At 45.2% G+C, this 16,855-nt stretch overlaps 1 protein-coding gene across 1 annotated transcript; it reads right to left on the bottom strand.

Moving 5' to 3' along the window:
* Positions 1-1,802: 1,802 nt before the first annotated feature.
* On the bottom strand, positions 1,803-3,851 carry LOC123075662 (UPF0481 protein At3g47200). The gene is made up of 2 exons (XM_044498217.1): positions 3,661-3,851; positions 1,803-3,507 (listed from the first exon to the last, which is right to left on the bottom strand). The coding sequence occupies exons 1-2, from the start codon at positions 3,722-3,724 to the stop codon at positions 2,024-2,026; spliced, it is 1,548 nt and encodes a 515-aa protein (XP_044354152.1). The 5' UTR covers positions 3,725-3,851; the 3' UTR covers positions 1,803-2,023.
* Positions 3,852-16,855: the final 13,004 nt, after the last annotated feature.

The raw sequence follows: 16,855 nt of genomic DNA, 5'->3' as shown, positions 1-16,855 counted from the left end.
TTTTTGGATTACCAAAATAACCGTTTTAAGTAATTTTTCAAATTATTATTTAATTCAAATCTTTATTAATTGCTTTTTTATGGTAGGATCGACTTCGTGGTCAAGGAGGAGCACGCCAGTGAGGACCCTTTGGATGAGATCCTTAATAAGGCGCACCCCAGCTCATCCTACTAAATCATTTTCAGGATTTGTCCAAGAAGAATCCGCCTACTAAGGACAGCGAGGGCCTGCCATGTAAGGAGAGTGTTCGCCCGCCACACAACATCCTTCCAAACGACGCTTGCTCCTCCATTGTGGTGGATATGCCCGACCTCCTCCGACTCCATGATCACTGGCTTCACTAACTATGCCTCGGAGTAGAGATCCATTCTTGTAGTAGTGTGTTTGATAGTTTGACGACGATATAGGGATGGTGTATTTATGTAGATGATGAGGTGGACTCGGATGACAACTTCTGATGCTTTTGGTATATGAACCATGAAGCCTTATATTGCTCATATATGTCTTCATGCATGAGTTTTTCTGACGCTTTGTTATGTGTTGAAATTTTGTTATTCTCCCTTCTGTAGATGAGGTGGTATGTGTTGTACTAAGGTAGACATCCAGGAGTCTATGATTCACGGAAAGCATGCCATGAACAAGTCAATCGTTACAAAGACAATTGCTAAACAGGGTATGATGCTAGAGAGGAGGCACTTACTCCATGTATTTGCTCCAAGTAGGGAGAGATCAGACCGGGTGGAAGTGGATGAAGTATCTATTTGTCCTACTTGTGATCTTTATTAGTTTGATGCTTGTGTGGTCCATGTAAGACAAATGGGTCACATTGAGGTTTTAGTGACTATCTGAGACTTGTAATGATGCTTTAGTTAGTTTGATGAACAACTTTAGAATTGTTATGATGCTTTAGTTAATTCGATTAAGAATATTGAACTTGTTATGATTCTTGTGCATTGCCTATGATGTGGTACTGTCTGCGGACAAAATTTTACTGTTTATATGTCTTTTCTTTCAGGGCTGATGCAGAAACAAATAAAACAGAAGATATGTCTTCATCTTTGCCGACTATGCTACTCGGTAAAGCCAGTTTGCCGAGAACACAACTCAGTGAAAAAGCCACGTGTCCTTCTCTGAAAGCGTATGAACACAACACACTACTGGAATTTTCATCTTTGCCGAGTGTAAAGTCACGGATCTCAGCAAATAGGAGCCGCTAGGGCTTTCCTGGGCACTGTATCGCCGAGTGGGCCACTCGGCAAATAATTGAGTAGACGTGTCTCACTCACGTGCTTTCATGTTTGCCGAGTGCCTACCACAAGTACTCGGCAAAGTTTTTGCCACGTGGCACCCCCGTCTCCGTCCGGCCTGTCAAGTCTTTTTTTTTTTTGCTGAATCCCCATTTTAGAACTCGGCAAGGACTTTGCTGAGTCCCCTTGTTCTGGTTCTCACAAAGGAAGCTTTGCCGGTAGGATTCGGGCCGAGAACAATACTGGGCAAAGGTTTCGCCGAGTGTGAAACGGCTTTCGCTGAATATTTCCGGCACTCGGTAAAGATGTAAATTCCAGTAGTGTGTTGTGTTCATAGATGTTTCGATTCTATGTTATACCAGGGCTCACATGGTTACGTTTCGGTATGAGCTTCATACCGTGTTTGTCATGCTTATGATTTGCTTAGGGATGAAATTAATCGCTAAAGTGCTACTATTTCAACAAGCTTTTGCCTCCGTTTCGAAATATATATACAACGGGTGTGAATGCGTGCGTGCGTGCGTCATGCTAATGCAATGGCCACGAAAGGTGATGTGGAGCTAGCCAGCCATAGGCATAACTGGAAAAAAAATACAACGGAGAACCACAATGCACAGCTAGTTAGACATAGGCATGCCTTCAGTTCAAAAAAAAAAAGACATAGGCATGCCTTGAAATAAAACGGACAACCACAGCGGAAAGGTAAAAGGATCATTTAGATGTGACACAACACAGTCACCTCTAGACGTGTAGTGCAGGCAGTTCCTATGCATTGCTTACTTGGATGGCTTGTAGTACCCATAGACAGCGTAGAATGACTGCAGCACTGTCATGGTGAGCAAGATCACAGCGGCGACGACCGATGTGGTCACCCACGGATTGGTGAAGTAGCCGCTCACCAGAGCGGCACGCCAACGGGGCCACTTTCTTTTCTGGTACTTGAGCACCTGATCCATCACGCCGGCAAGGTAGTTGCGGTCGGCAGATGTGTGCGCCTCCGCGCAGAGGCTACTGAAGAACCCCATGGCGGTTTCGCCTCTCTGGCCGTTCATGTGGTTCAGTAGCACCCCGCTCTGGTGGAGGAGGCGCACGTCCTGTGGCGTCTTGAGGAGGCAGTCCATGAAGATGGCGTATGCCGTTATGCGGCCCGGCGTGGATGGGTAGGTCTGCTCGAACGCGATCAGGTTCCGGAACAAGGGTACGCTGTAGTCGAAGAGCTCCAGCGGCGGGATCTCTAGGATGCCTCGGCGCCGGCGGAACCTGACGTCCAGGAAGCTCTTGGCGCCGTACCTGCGTGCACGGATCCGAACGCCGGCCTCCTCCAGCTCCTTGGCGCAAGGCACCCACCACGTGAGCTCTGCCTCTGGCACTGCCAGAAGCTCCCTGGAGATGGAGTCGTGGGCCGGCTTCGAATTCGGCGGTCGTCGCTTTACAGGCGGGCGGCTCAAGTTGGAGCGGATTCCCCGTGTCTTGGTGTTGGAGGGCTCCCAGTCCCGGGGCGGCAGGTCGATTGAGAGGTAGAATAGGTGGAGGAGATGGTGCACGTCACCGCAGATGATGGGTGCGTTGTGCAGCCGGCCAGGACGTAGCGAGCTCAAGAGCTGGAGGCCGCAGTTGACAAGGATGTCGCCCGTGCCGCGGTCATTCCCCAGCTGCTTGAACAGCGCCTGGAGGACAAAGAAGGGAACCTGGTTGCTGAGCAGCAGTAGGTCACGCTTCACGGTTCCCCAGACCCAGCACCGGCCCAGCTGCTGGTTCCAGTCATCGTCGTCGTAGTCGTTGTTGCCTTTTCCTTTTCCTGCGTGCTTGAGCAGGCGGTGGAGGACGAAGCAGCTGTCGAGCAGCATCTTGATCGCCACATCTTCACTGCTCGTGTCGGAAGCAACGCTGCTGTAGGAGGCACGAATTTGCGGCACCAAGCCCACCATCAGGTCGAAGCACTTGCCAAGCAGCGGCTCGTGTACCTCCCTCGACCAGCTGGCTGGGTCTGGGTGGCGCCCCATGACGAGCTTGCGGACGCAGCACCACTTGTAGCGCTCCAGCCTGACCATGCTCGTCGATGTGCGCCAACTGTCGTCCAGGAGCAGGCCGATGCCGACGACTTTGGGGGTGTAGGCACCCTTGTTGCCCTCAATGAGGTCCTTGGGGACCTCGCAGATGCTTGGTGGCTCTGCCGGCCGTTCAGAAACCGCCTTCTTCACCATTGTCATGAAGTTCTGCTTCTGCTGCTGCTGGTGATGGTGGTTGTTCCCTTCATCAGCTGATTCATCCATGCAGATAGCCAGTCAAGGTCATGAAATGGTTGCAAATGAGGCACTAAGCACATACAGTAAAATACGAATTCAACAAATCAAGATAGGATAATAAAGGAGTACGTAATCCAAGGAGAAAATGGGAATGAAGCTAGTATTACCCTTGTTGCCTTTTCCTTCTTCTCCAGAGGACCCATCACCAACCGAGCTGATGGTTCCAGTCATCGTACGTCGTCGTAGCTAAGAAAACTAATCACTCTCCCATACTTCAGGCTATTCCGCTGCAGCTATAGACCCCAGCCACACATCTTTTTCGTTCGCTCCCCATTTAATTGTCCTTCTCGCCTTTTTCTTTTCCTCCAGCTCATGCATGGGGTATCTAAGAAAATATAGACGACGATCTCGTGTAGAGAATACATTCTTTGCTTGCTGATAATAAAGTGCATACCTGGAGAAGGACGTAGAATAGATTCTTGCCTTTGCTGGTTATAAAGGGCAGACGTGCTAAAGACCACAGAATATATTATTAATCCCTATGACACGAAAGGTCGTTGTTTGAAGGAACAAAAACAAAACTGTGTCACCAAACCAGCAAAAAAATAAATAGAGAGAACATGTGATCACCAAGCTTTCTAAGCGTTTTTTTATGAGTAAAGTACATTTTCGGTCACTTAAGGTCCGGCGATGTTTGTTCCAGAAACTACCAACTCTTCGTGCTAAGAGCATCTCCAGTCATGCCTTCAACAGGACCTCCAGACCAATTTTTAGCGCCGGCGCTGAAAAAACGGCCCAGTTGCGTCCTCAGAAATCCAATTTTCGTTGCTTAGGCTTCAAATTGGCGCCGGCGGACCCAAGCCGAACCCGGCGCGATGGGGGGCGCCGGGAGAATCGTTTTTGGCGCGAACTAACGGCGGGCCCGCCGAGTCGGCGACCCCGTGCATCGTCGTCCTCATCGCTTCGGTTTCCGGCGGGGAATCAATGCCAAGGCTGGTGCCGGTCAGCCTTCCATTGATTCCTCACGGGCGGTGCAGTGCGGCGACGCGCCCTCTTCCGCCACACGTACACACGTTTGCCGCCCCCTGACCTCTATAAAAGCCGCCCCCTCTCTCACCGGTGGATGCACCCGCCCCGTAGCCCCTCTCTCTCGCCGCTGACACTCTCTCTTCCCCTCTCTCCACGTCTAGCCACCGCGTGCACGCCCCGTCAATGGGAGAGCGGTTCCCCGGCGATGGAGCGGCGGCCAATGGCTTCGGCCGCCGCCACCTGCACGAGTGGGAAGCCCACTTCCTCCACGAGGCGAACTACCCGGCGCCGCCCGACATGCGCCTGCCGGGGCGGTGGAGGCTCAGCGCCGGGGGTGTCCCAGCCCCCCCCGCAACCTGACGTCGACCACCCCGCCTACTTCCACGCCGAGATCGAGTGTGTTCGGGCCTCTCTGACGGAGGAGGGGCGGGACCTCCCGGAGTACGCCGACGACGACCACGCACACTGGGCGGTGTACTTCCAACACCGGCACGAGGAGCGGCTCGCCTCCACCAACAACACGCTGGTGGTAAGGGGGCGCAACAACAGCGACGGCCGCCGCCTGTGGTGGGGCGCCCCCGGCCGCACGCTCCACACCGTCCTCGAGTACCTCGAGGGTGGCAACGATACGCCGCTTGAGTACCCGACAGCCCCGGCCCCGGCCCCCTGCCGGAGTAGCAGCCCGTGGCTGCCGATGCGCATGTTGGGCGGGTCAACCTCCTCCTCCTCTTCCCGTTCCTCCTTCCAGTCCTTCGGGTCGCCGGCGTTCGTCAGCGTCAAGGCCGAGCCCGTGAAAACGCCGCTCGGCCGGCGCACCCACGGCGCTGCCCCCGTCATCAACGAGGGCGGACGTGCCTCCTCGGCTCCTACCTCCCGCCTCGTCAAGCTAAAGATGGAGCCGGGGCTCGCCGCCGTGAAGAGCGAGCACGATGACATGGCCGCACTCGACGATGAGGCCGCCATGAAGTGGGCGCGGGAGGATTGGGGCCGGCTGGAGATGGAGCGCCAGGGCCACGCCCTAGAAGAGATCGCCGCTCGCCACCGTGGCCGCGACAAGGGAGGCGTCATCGTCCTCGAGGACAGCGACAACGACGCGCCGCCGCCGGCCAAACCAGTCCACTAGGGCGACCCTAGGCAGGGGTCCAGCAGGGACGGCTGCGGTGTGAAGGAGGACGGCGGCGGAGGCGACTACGACGCCTTCGGCAAGCTCTTCGGCCTGTAGGCGGCAGCAACATTTTTTTCCTTTTAGTACATTTATGTTTTCAATATGCAAAAAGACTGTGGAACGCCCAAATATCGCCGAATCTATGTCTTGTTTGCCGAATTTTGGCCAAGTATGTTTTTTTAAATATTTACAAAACATCGACTGGGGGCGACCTGGGGGCGGCGGCTAGAAACCAGATCGCCCCCATGCCGAAATTATCGCCAGTTCGCCACAGGGCGACGCTATTTCCAGCCACTGGGGGGCCGAATGGCTGGAGATGCTCTAAATAGTGGTTGGGGCGCCACCCTGTGGCGCCGGTTGAGAGGAAGTTGTGCGCATGTTTCCATTTATAGAGTCCTCGCTTCCGCTTAAAAAACATCTTAGAAAAAAAATCCTCATCTTCATCTAAAAAAAGAAGTAAAAAAGAAAAAATTACCACCACAGCCTACTAGCGAATGCTACTTTGCATAACCCTTCATTTAAAAAATACCAGAGGTCCTCATCTCCATCTAAAAAAATACATTTAAAAAATAATCCACACTTTCATCTAATTTTTTTTCAAAAGATTTCTCAGTGCGGCCAACCAGCTTGCGCCACGTGGCATAGCTGGTTGGCCGACCTTCACGTGTAGCTTAAAAAAATACCAAAGGTCCTCATCTCCATCTAAAAAAAATACATTTAAAAAATAATCCACACTTTCATCTAAAAAATTTCTCACCGCGGCCAACTAGCTTGCGCCAATAGCTGGTTGGTCACCCTTCACGCGTAGCTTAATGGGTTTAATATCATTAGTGTTGTACAGTTTGGAAAAGAAGGCATGACGGTGATATCACACGTTGATCGAGTCAAGTTGGAAGACTGGAAGTTTTCTGTTGTACCAAAGGGTTCCGATAATTCACTCTACAACATCCAATACTAGTAGAATGCTCGTACGTCGTCATAGGCTTTTAAAATATATATTGTTGGAGTTTTTATAAATATAACACATGTTCAATTTCGCATGTACTCCCTCTGTTTCTAAATACAAGTATTTTTTGATATTTTAATATGGACTACATACAGATGTATATAGGCGTAATTTAGAGTATAGATTCACTCATTTTGCTCCGTATGTAGTTCATATTGAAATATCTAAAAAGACTTATATTTAGGAACGGAGGAATGAGACGTTTTGGAGGACGAGCTCCATGGGTCTGGTAATCTTGTCCGGGCGTTCGATCGCTGTGATGTGTGCGGCATGCGTTTCCAGGTTTAATACGCGGGCTTTAATTGAGGAATACACCGGTGCCGTGAGCTGCTGTGCTTGATTAGTACATGGGCCTTGGCCACGGCGGATTTTGCACGGACATGATGTTCCTCCTGGGCTGATTTGAATTTGCTCCATGCAGCGTCAGGGCCGGGCTGGCGGGACATTAATTTTTTTTTGAGGGATTGGTGGGACATTAAATGACAATCGGTATGCTGACGGTGTGTGATAGAGAACCATTTACAGTTTGTGGTAAAAAATAGAGAACTAATTAATTACATTCGGCCCACAGCTTTGCCTCATTAGGCTGTCTCTCCCTTTCTAAAAATAAAATCACCTGCCAAAAAAAGTTTCTTTTGTCAGAAAAAATGCATCCCCTACCACTAGAGCAGTAGACAGAAGCTCTTTTGCCATGGATGGGATGAAATTATTCTTGGAGGGGTGCGATTCAGGGTAATCTTCAGCCAGATATCACATTGGTGACTCGTCAAGGTTACCCATGCCCATGCGGTCAAAATGTAGAACGTCCATGTGCAGTTCATGGCTAGTTCCTGAATAACGTCGAGACTGTATTATTTGTCACATTGAACATCATGTAGTAGAATTGTGAATCAGAAAATTGCTGAACTTGTTCGTGTTCTACAATAATAGGTACTACGTACCATGCTGCTGATGACAGGCAAAAGTTATTCTCGATCGGCTATCGGTAATCCTACTTGCCAATGACGCATGTGCTAACTGAATTTGCGAAACCGTAGAGATAACTGTACTGTCGTTCCTTGACGTCTCACAATTTCAGCAAAACGACATGGGCAAGTAATCACCACGCTCAACCCAAACGGCTAAAAGATTTTGAAGAGGCACCTCACGACCAAGTCAAGCCCATGTTCGATATTGCCTTGATCCCACTATATTATGGAACATAAAGGGTATCCTGATGGTACGGGGACCTCGGCTGGTAGGGCGACCTGATCGACATGTGATATCACTGTGCATAAATGGAGAGAATACGGCCGCGTGTAAATAGCTGATGGATGGAATACATGCAAGAATACGTGGCTGGAACAGATCACGATAAAGGCTGACGCAGGAGATAGCGAGCTCCAGGTAGCTCGTCCACCAAACAGCATTTTCGGGAACGGAGGGACTATAAAATAGTCACAATCGGGTAATAATTGAAGTTCACTTAACTTGCAATGTAAATTGATAACAAAAAGGAAATTTGATGATATATAACATATAGGGCGATTATCCAACCAAAAATCTATTACATATTAAGATCTACTTGATGCGCTTAAGATATTCTGACACTATATCAGGAATGTTGCATTTAGCTTCATTCGCACAATATTTGAGCAAGTGTAATAAAAAAATCTGCCTCAACTCATATCCATCGGATCACACAACACATAGCGCACAGGGATATGATATTTGATGAATATTTAATGGATGCAACAATCAAGAAAATATAATGAACAAAGAAAAATTACAGAGCAAGCCTAGCAAACAAATCAAGTTCCGCCGGGCTCATAACACGACTTAAGCTTATTGTTATTATTCTAGGTTCCAATAAATGCTAACTTTAAAATATCAAATGATCAAGAAATGAAGGTTCAAAAATCAATTTATCCTTGTAGTTGCATGTCACCATGAGGATGGACAACCATTGGGAAATAAATAGCAGGACTAGTTAACTAAAATTGTCAAAAAATAAAATGTACAGTGTAAATTATATTGATAAGATCATAAAAACGGTCAAATTGGACCATTATCAAACAGCCACAACCCACCGCCAAGAGCAAAACAAAAGTATATGAACAAGATACAGCTAATATGGGATATTGACCTCATGCCTCCCCCCATAGTACAGCCATGAAATGCATATGCACGTCCATGTATTCTTTATACTACATTTCTACTATACCTAGAGTCATCCTTCAAAACACAACAACACAAATTAAGAGCAGCTGTACTTCTCTTGGATATTTTGTTGAACATTCAGCATGAAAATATTAGAGGTCGAAGTAGAAGATTGAAGGTGACTGAGCCTGCAGGTTGAAGAAAACATCTAAACCTAAACCAGAACATAAGAAACAAAATAAGGATAATTTATGAGAAACGGAAAAGTGATGAAGCGCACACCTACAAGCCCACACAGAAGGTAAGATGCAACTACACTATGATTTACTCAGCAAAGGGAACTAAGAAAGCACACCAATCAGGTAAATGAGACATCATCCCCCATTCAAGTCTTTGACGTTTTTCATACTATTTATGGTTTTCACAAAACATTGTGCACTCAGAAATATTAAGTAGATCAATCTATTGTATTATTAGCATACAAAATCACTCGACTAAATGAAAGTGTCGAGAAACATCCTCCAGGATTGGACCTAAAAGAACTAATACACTTACTAACATAAGCATTCGATAATTACCTATTCGTCTTATTTATTTGCAGAATTTTCATACTATATATACCAGGGTTGGGGGCTGTGAAGAAGTGGATATCGAGGAGGCATCATGATCTGTATTGAGAACTCTAGATCACTGCTCGATCATCTTAGTGTGAGGGGCCACACCATGTGTAAAACATTGTAGGATACTACAAAATGGATAAATTTTCATTTAACATAAGTGCATAACAATAGTAAGTCGTTCATGTGAAAGCATATCAAGTAAAGGAATTAATGTTGCCATTATTCAGAAAGGAAAGATGCCTACTTATTTTGAAAATAGTATGCCTACTCATTGTCCAAGGGAGTGTTAGGTAATCTTGAGTTAGACTCAGTTTGTCTTGGGCTTTTCTTGTGCGTGTTCCTCGTGTGATTTGATGTGATCGATCCTGTGGGCAAGTTCCATCAATTGGTGTCAGAGCAAGGTCGATTTGAAGCTGCGCTTGCCCGGGTGGCAATCTACTAGCGCCTCGGGGCGGGCCATGAAGTCGCTGGGTGATGCAGCGACGAGGAGAATCAAGCGATCGTCGTTCGACGGAGCGACGTGGAGGGAGACGGCATGCTTTCGTCGGCAATGTGGTGGAAGAAGATCGTTGATGGGAGAGGTGGTGCCGAGGTGTGGTGCTGGAGCTCATCAAGATCGTCGTCTGGCAGAGCCAAATGAGTCAAGGAGTCGTGCGAGTTTGCACGATCAGTCGTCATTGTGTCGGTGAGTCATCGTCGTGTCCAAGTGCTCGTCTTGGTGTTGATCCATTGAAGTGGAAGCGGTGTGCACGGTGTTCCGTGAGTCATGTCCATGTCCTCGTGGAGCATCCTGGTTGCGGCCAGCGTGGGTTCGGTGTGATGCCGAAGGCGGACGGGGTAGGAGAAGCCATCGTAAAGCGAGGAGGTGTGCGAGCAATGGAGAGTGGATCTATTGCAGGCAAGTACAAGGAGTATGGTGCGGACCGAGTGCAAGGCAGCGGCCAAGCAATGGCGGTGACACAACATGACAGAGCAAGGAGGCACTCATGTTTCCAGACGGGTCATACTTAGTGTACGGATATGACAACTGAAGATCATGTTTCCAGACGGGTCATACTCAGTGTACGGATACTTTTTAAAAATTCCCAAGAAACCCCCCGCTGTGCAGGTAAGATCCCATAGATGCTGGCTATGTAAATAGCTCTTCTTTGTATTTATATCCGCATTGAGACTTTCATTTCTCGATTCCTCCGCCGCTTACTATCTAGAATCTTTTTCACTAGCCATAATCAATTCGGAAGTGCTTTTTCTTATTCTAGCAGAATGAATTCCTTTGGTGTAATTTAGGACTTTCAAATCTATTTTATTTTACCTAATTCTATCTACGCCCTAGGGACTAGGAACAAAACAGTCATTTCCTTTTTCTGATCATAGAGAAACAGTATGAAGCCAAGGTTTCATGTACGGTTTTTGTAAATAGCGGTGAGAATTGTGATATCGACTATGATTATCTAACAGTTCAAGTAAATTTGTTATAGTTGAAGCACAATTCAATATGGTTTTTTCCGATGGAATATTTGGGGTCAACCTATAGGTTTTATCCTTTTTTAATTTCTTCTTTTGAAGAATGTGAAAGATTACCCTTTAATTTATCAGAAGCGAAGGAAGAATTAGTAGCAGGTTACCAAACTGAATATTCTGGTATCAAATATGGTTTATTTTATACTATTTCTTACATAAATTTATTAGTTTATTCTTTATTTGCAACCGTTCTCTACTTGGGCTGGAGGAGGCTAAACTTTTCCAAATCAAAATACTGTCATAGCTTGATTAGGTTATTTAATTTCCATTGAGTTAAAGTGAGGAGACAACGTCTTGACGCAGAGGGATGGTGGTGCAGCGGTGGCGACTGCTGGGCTCGTGGAAAAGTGGTGGCGACAACACTTGAGTGACTTGATGGTGGTGCTACTAGGCACCCGGTCTCGAGCTCCGGGGTGAAAGCCTAGGTGACCTGAGTTGGTTATGCCTAGCAATGGCGATGCTTTTACATCATTACCTTCTTGAAGGCATTGCTCGGATATGCTTGGACTAGTTCTTTAGGGTGAAATGTAGATTCTGACCTTAGGTGGTTGGATCCGGTGACGGAGGCTATTGAGCATCGCTCCCTTCCTGAAGGCGGTGCTGTTGCAGAATCCCGTCATTCGTTTGTTGTAATAAGATGGTTGGTGCGGATATGGTCATTGATGTAGTTTTCCGATTATGGATTTGACCGTTTTAGGTTTTTTTTTTCTCGCCTACGCATAGCTTTGGTCTTATATGACTTTGCTATTTGTTGGCGTGTTCTTATGTGTGTGTGTGTTGGTGTAGGCTGTGTGCATCCTAACTATGCAGAGGCCGGATGTGCTCATTGTGTTTGTATCCTCTTGATGCTCCATTTTGAGCCAATAAATTCACCCTTTGTCGAAAAAAAAGAAGGAAAAAAATGACACGCAAATTTCCATGCAAATTTGTTACAAGTGATAAGGTTTTATCAAGTACTAAACAAGCATTTTAATACATACTGCATATCAAACCAAAAAATGCAATTCTGCAAGTTGAGCGGAATGATGCTAATTTAATATAAAGCACAAAGTAGGGATTTCAGACCATTTAATTGTTGGACATAAGAACATGAAAGTCGTATTTGGTCATGGGAAGAACTACTAAAAATGCAAATGTTACATGCCTAGCAACTCATCGATATTTTCTATGTTCTAGAATTTTCTATTTAGTACGAAGATAATCACCCGTTATATTTGCTTGCACTTAAAATAGACAGACATGCTTCTGTAAACCTCAATCAACTTTACAGCTCTCAACCATGATAATTAAAGAAATGAAAAACATATACAAATGGCAACATAGTTTAGTAATTCACACAAATGAATCTATGAAGACTTGTCATTTTCCCCCTCTGATCTAGAATAATTTGGTAAAACCCTATTAAATAAGAGGAAGTGTTGAAAGGAAAATAACTATGTAAAAAAACACTTGTAATATATGCTTTAAATTTAGAATTGCATTTTTCATGGTTTATGTTAAACTGTACAATAAAATATTGCATCTTCCTATTTAGTTATATCATTGTTTAGTTGCTAAGTATAATATAAAGCTATACTGGTTAAGATCATATGTCAAAATAATAAATTGTAATTGTCAATAAGTAGAAAAGTTTAGTCTAAGGAAGCCATGCAGATCGAACAATGCGGGCTTACATAGGTGATGCGATGCAACGGTGCAACGGCGTAACCGGACTGACTAAATAGTCGCCAGTGTCAATGGTGTTGCATTTCTGATCGAGACCGGCTACTGCGCGTTATATGTACTATGACCAATTCAAGGCACCATGCAAGTTGTTTGTGTCTTACACAAGCTTTGCATTTTCTAGAGTTTTCTTGGTCAAAAAGGCCGATAAATGGTCAGGCGTATTGCAACTTGCATACGGTGTCGTAAGTCGTTCAAACTTGGCATGGATATCTCCCACAAGCATTTCCACCTATTTACAAAAGTTGGGCTCATTTAAAGGATGTCCAAAAATAGACCATCCTCAAGATAGGGTGTTCGGGTAGGGGTCAGAAGGGTTTGTCTGAGAGCAAGTTGTTTTTTGACATCCTTGAAATGGCCCCAACATTTTTTCATGGCCTTGAATGACTAACTCAAGGCACCATGCCAAGTTCTTTTTGTTTTCGACAATTTTCTTTCATTCAAGGCACCATGCCAAGTTATTTTTGTTTTCAACAATTTTGCATTTGCTAGAGTTTTGTCGGTCAAAAAAGGTCAATAAATGGCTGAACGTGTTGCTACTTGCATACAGTGTCTGAAATCGTTCAAACCTGGCATGGATGCCTACCATGGGTATGTGCACCTTCTTGCAAAAGTTGGGATCATTTCAAGGATATTCATAACTAGACCATGTTGAACAGAGGTTGTTCAGGTAGGCCAAAAGGCTTCGTCTGAGAGCACGTTGTTTCTCAACATTCTTGAAATGGCCTCATTTTTTCACGGACTTGTTTGGCCAATTCAAGGCGCCATGCCAAGTTGTTTGGGTTTTTGACAAGGTTTGCATTTAAGTTAGCAATGGATGCCTAACATGGGCATGCCCACCTGCTTGCAAAATTTGGGGTCAGTCATGAGATTTTCAAACAAAATTCATGGTCAATAGAGAGTGTACGGGTAGGCCAGAAGGGTCCATTTGGGAGCATCTCATTTCTCAACATCCCTAATTTTTTATTAACCTTGTATGACCAATTCAAGGAACCACGCCAAGTTGTTTGGGTTTTTGACAAATTTTGCATTTCATGGAGTTCTCACGATGAAAAAAAGGCCGATAAATGGATGGACATGTAGCAATGTGCACGCGGTATTGGAAGTTGTTCAAACCTGGCATGGATGCTTACCATGGGCATGCCCACTTGGTGGAAAAGTTGGGGTCATTTTAAGTATATCAAAAAAACACCATGTTCAATCACTAGTAGAAAACAGGACTTTGGTTCGTGCCTGGCCAGCCCATTAGTCCCGGTTCAGTCACGAACCGGGACCCATCGGGGCATTCGTCCCGGTTTGTGAGCCTAGGGGGCCGGCCGGGGCCACGTGGTAATTGGTCCCGGTTCGTATGGACCAATTTGTCCCGGTTCGAGGCACGAACCGGGACCCATGGGCCTCGCTCCTGGCCCACAACCATTGGTCCCGGTTCTTGGCTTGACCCAGGACAGAAGGCTTGGCTTTAGTCTCGGTTCCAGCCACAAACCGGGACAAATGAGTTGCCTATATATACCCCATCGCCACGGCAGAGCACTCTACAATGCTCTGCTTTTTCTGGCCGGCGAGGGGAGGGAACATTTGGGTGCTCTAGCTCACCTCCTATGCACATGAGGTGTTCGATGAAATGTCTGAGCCACACTAGTTAATCTTTCTTGTCTCGAAACTCGACCTCCGAGCTCCATTTTCCCCGAGGTTTGTCTAGGTTTAGCGGTCCGTCACGTCCCGTCCACGTCTTCACCGCCGTCGATCGCCCGCGCCGATCTCGTCGCCGGTACCACCGTGGTGAGCCTCTTGTTCTTATCTTCTTTCCGAAAGAAAAAAAATTCTTACTTCAGATAGATACTTGTCTAATTTTCTTACTTTTATTATTCCTTGTTATTATATAGTGCGATGGTTTTGGTATCCGCCCCCGTCGGCCCTCGTCCTGTCTATGATTCGGATGTGGTATATATTATCTTTTTTATAACTATTTGGTTCATTTATTGTTTACGACAATTATGCCGACCAACGTGACATAGATTTTATTTATCTAGGAGGTGGTTGAACCGGAAATTCCAACCGACCCTATTGTCGAGAGATTAAATTTAGTTGAAGAAGAAAACAATTACTTGAAGGAAAGAATAAAAAAATTGAGGAGGAGAAGATGATATTGGAGTTGCATGTTGCGGATGTCGTCGATGATCACAAGATCAAGATGGATGTAATGCGGTTGAAGATTAGAAAGATTAGAAAATATGCCATTCATACCGAGGCTTGGTATCATTATGCAGTTGGATCAATTGTTACCTTGGTTGCGATTATGATCGCATTTGTTGTTGCATTGAAATGTTTTACATAATTTCAATGTATGGTTTAATTAGATGCTCTGGAGAGCTATATGTTGTTCAATGAGAACTATGTATGTACTTTGGTTTTAATGTGATGATGAACTTCTATTAATTTGGTCACTTATCTATTCATGAGAGCTATATATATGTTGCCTTCAATTTCAGGGTGTTATAGCTCAAAATAATCAGTAAATGCATGAAAAATAATAAATGAAGTCAGAAAGGGTTGAAAATCGATGATGTGGCTTTGAATGGTGCATTTTGAACACAGAAAAACTATGAACATCAAATAGTTCAAAAAAATGAAATTCCTTTGTAACAGACGAGTTTCCGTATGAAACCCTGATACTTCGAAATAGATTGTCCGTTTTGTACACAAAGTGCATCTAGTTTTTGTCGTAACCCTCTCTACTTTCTTGCACATGCTATGTGGGTGAAATGATGATACCATGCAAACTTTCAACATTTCTAGAGTTCATTTGAAATGCTTTTCAATTTCAGGGTCATATAGCTCAAAATAATCAGTAAATGCATGAAAAATAACAAATGAAGTCAGAAAGGGTTGATAATTGATGATGTGGCTTTGAATGGTGCATTTTGAACACAGAAAAACTATGGACTTCAAATAAGTTCAAAAAAATGAAATCCCTTTGTAACAGACGAATTTCCGTATGAAACTCTGATACTTCGAAAGAGATTGTCCGTTTTGTACACGAAGTGCATCCAGTTTTTGCCGTAACCCTCTCTACTTTCTTGCACATGCTATGTGGGTGAAATGATGATACCAGGCCAACTTTCAACCTTTTCAGAGTTCATTTGAAATGCTTTTCAATTTCAGGGTCATATAGCTCAAAATAATCAGTAAATGCATGAAAAATAACAAATGAAGTCACAGAGGGTTGATAATTGATGATGTGGCTTTGAATGGTGCATTTTGAACACAAAAAAACTATGGACTTCAAATAAGTTCAAAAATGAAATTTATGAAACTAAAATTATCAAAGTATTTTATGTTCAAAACATTATAAGAAACCTCTAGTATTATTGAAACTAAAATTATATAAAATTGATGCAACTAAAATTATCAAAGTATTTTCTATTCAAAATCATTAAAACAAAAAGAATTTTTCATAAAGAACTTTTTTTGTTAAAAACTTTAATAGCAAAAAGAATTATCATAAAATAAAATAAATAAGTAATTAGAAACAAAATAAAATAAAATAAATAATTATTTTGTTGTAAGTAGAAACAAAATAAAAAAGCAAAAAAGAAAACAAAAAACTGGGAAAAATTAAAAAAATTGCCACCTACTGGGCCACCATGGCCTGAATACGACTAGAAACCCATCAATGGGCCAGGATTCAGGCCCATAGAAGGCCCAGTACGCCCATCTGGCATAGCATTCACAGTTAGGCCCGTAAGCCTGCAACGGAGAGCAGCTAGAGAGGGGTGCGGCAGTGGGGCTTATAAACCACTGCGCGCCCCTCTTAACTAGCGAGGTAGGACTAAACTCCCACCACCACGCCGCTGTGCAAGGCCTATGGTCCCGGTTGGTGGCGCCAACCGAGACTAAAGGGGCGCATTGGTACCGGTTCACGGCACCAACCGGAACCAATGCCCCCCCTTTAGTCCCGGTTGGTGGCACCAACCGGGACCAAAGGCCGCCGCTTCCCGCCCTTTGGGCTCCTGAAAAGAGACCTTTGGTCCCGGTTGGTGGCACCAACCGGGACTAAAGGGGGCATTGGTCCCGGTTGGTGCCACGAACCGGTACCAATGCCCTGGGTATATAAGAAAACACTTTGCGTTTTTCACACTCATCTCTGCAGTTGCCCCGCC

This window comes from Triticum aestivum, chromosome 3D (genome assembly GCF_018294505.1).
Source record: "Triticum aestivum cultivar Chinese Spring chromosome 3D, IWGSC CS RefSeq v2.1, whole genome shotgun sequence".
In the NCBI taxonomy this organism is placed as follows: domain Eukaryota; kingdom Viridiplantae; phylum Streptophyta; class Magnoliopsida; order Poales; family Poaceae; genus Triticum; species Triticum aestivum.
The sequence above is the reverse complement of the archived record's forward strand: the minus strand, read 5'-3'. Positions and strand labels throughout refer to the sequence as shown.

Bases quoted from the DNA above. Each gene is read 5' to 3' on its own strand.
- LOC123075662 (XM_044498217.1), bottom strand. From the start codon at position 3,724: ATGACTGGAACCATCAGCTCGGTTGGTGATGGGTCCTCTGGAGAAGAA. The intron at 3,508-3,660 runs GTAATACTAGCT...TGGATGAATCAG, and splicing joins AGAAGGAAAAGGCAACAAGG to CTGATGAAGGGAACAACCAC.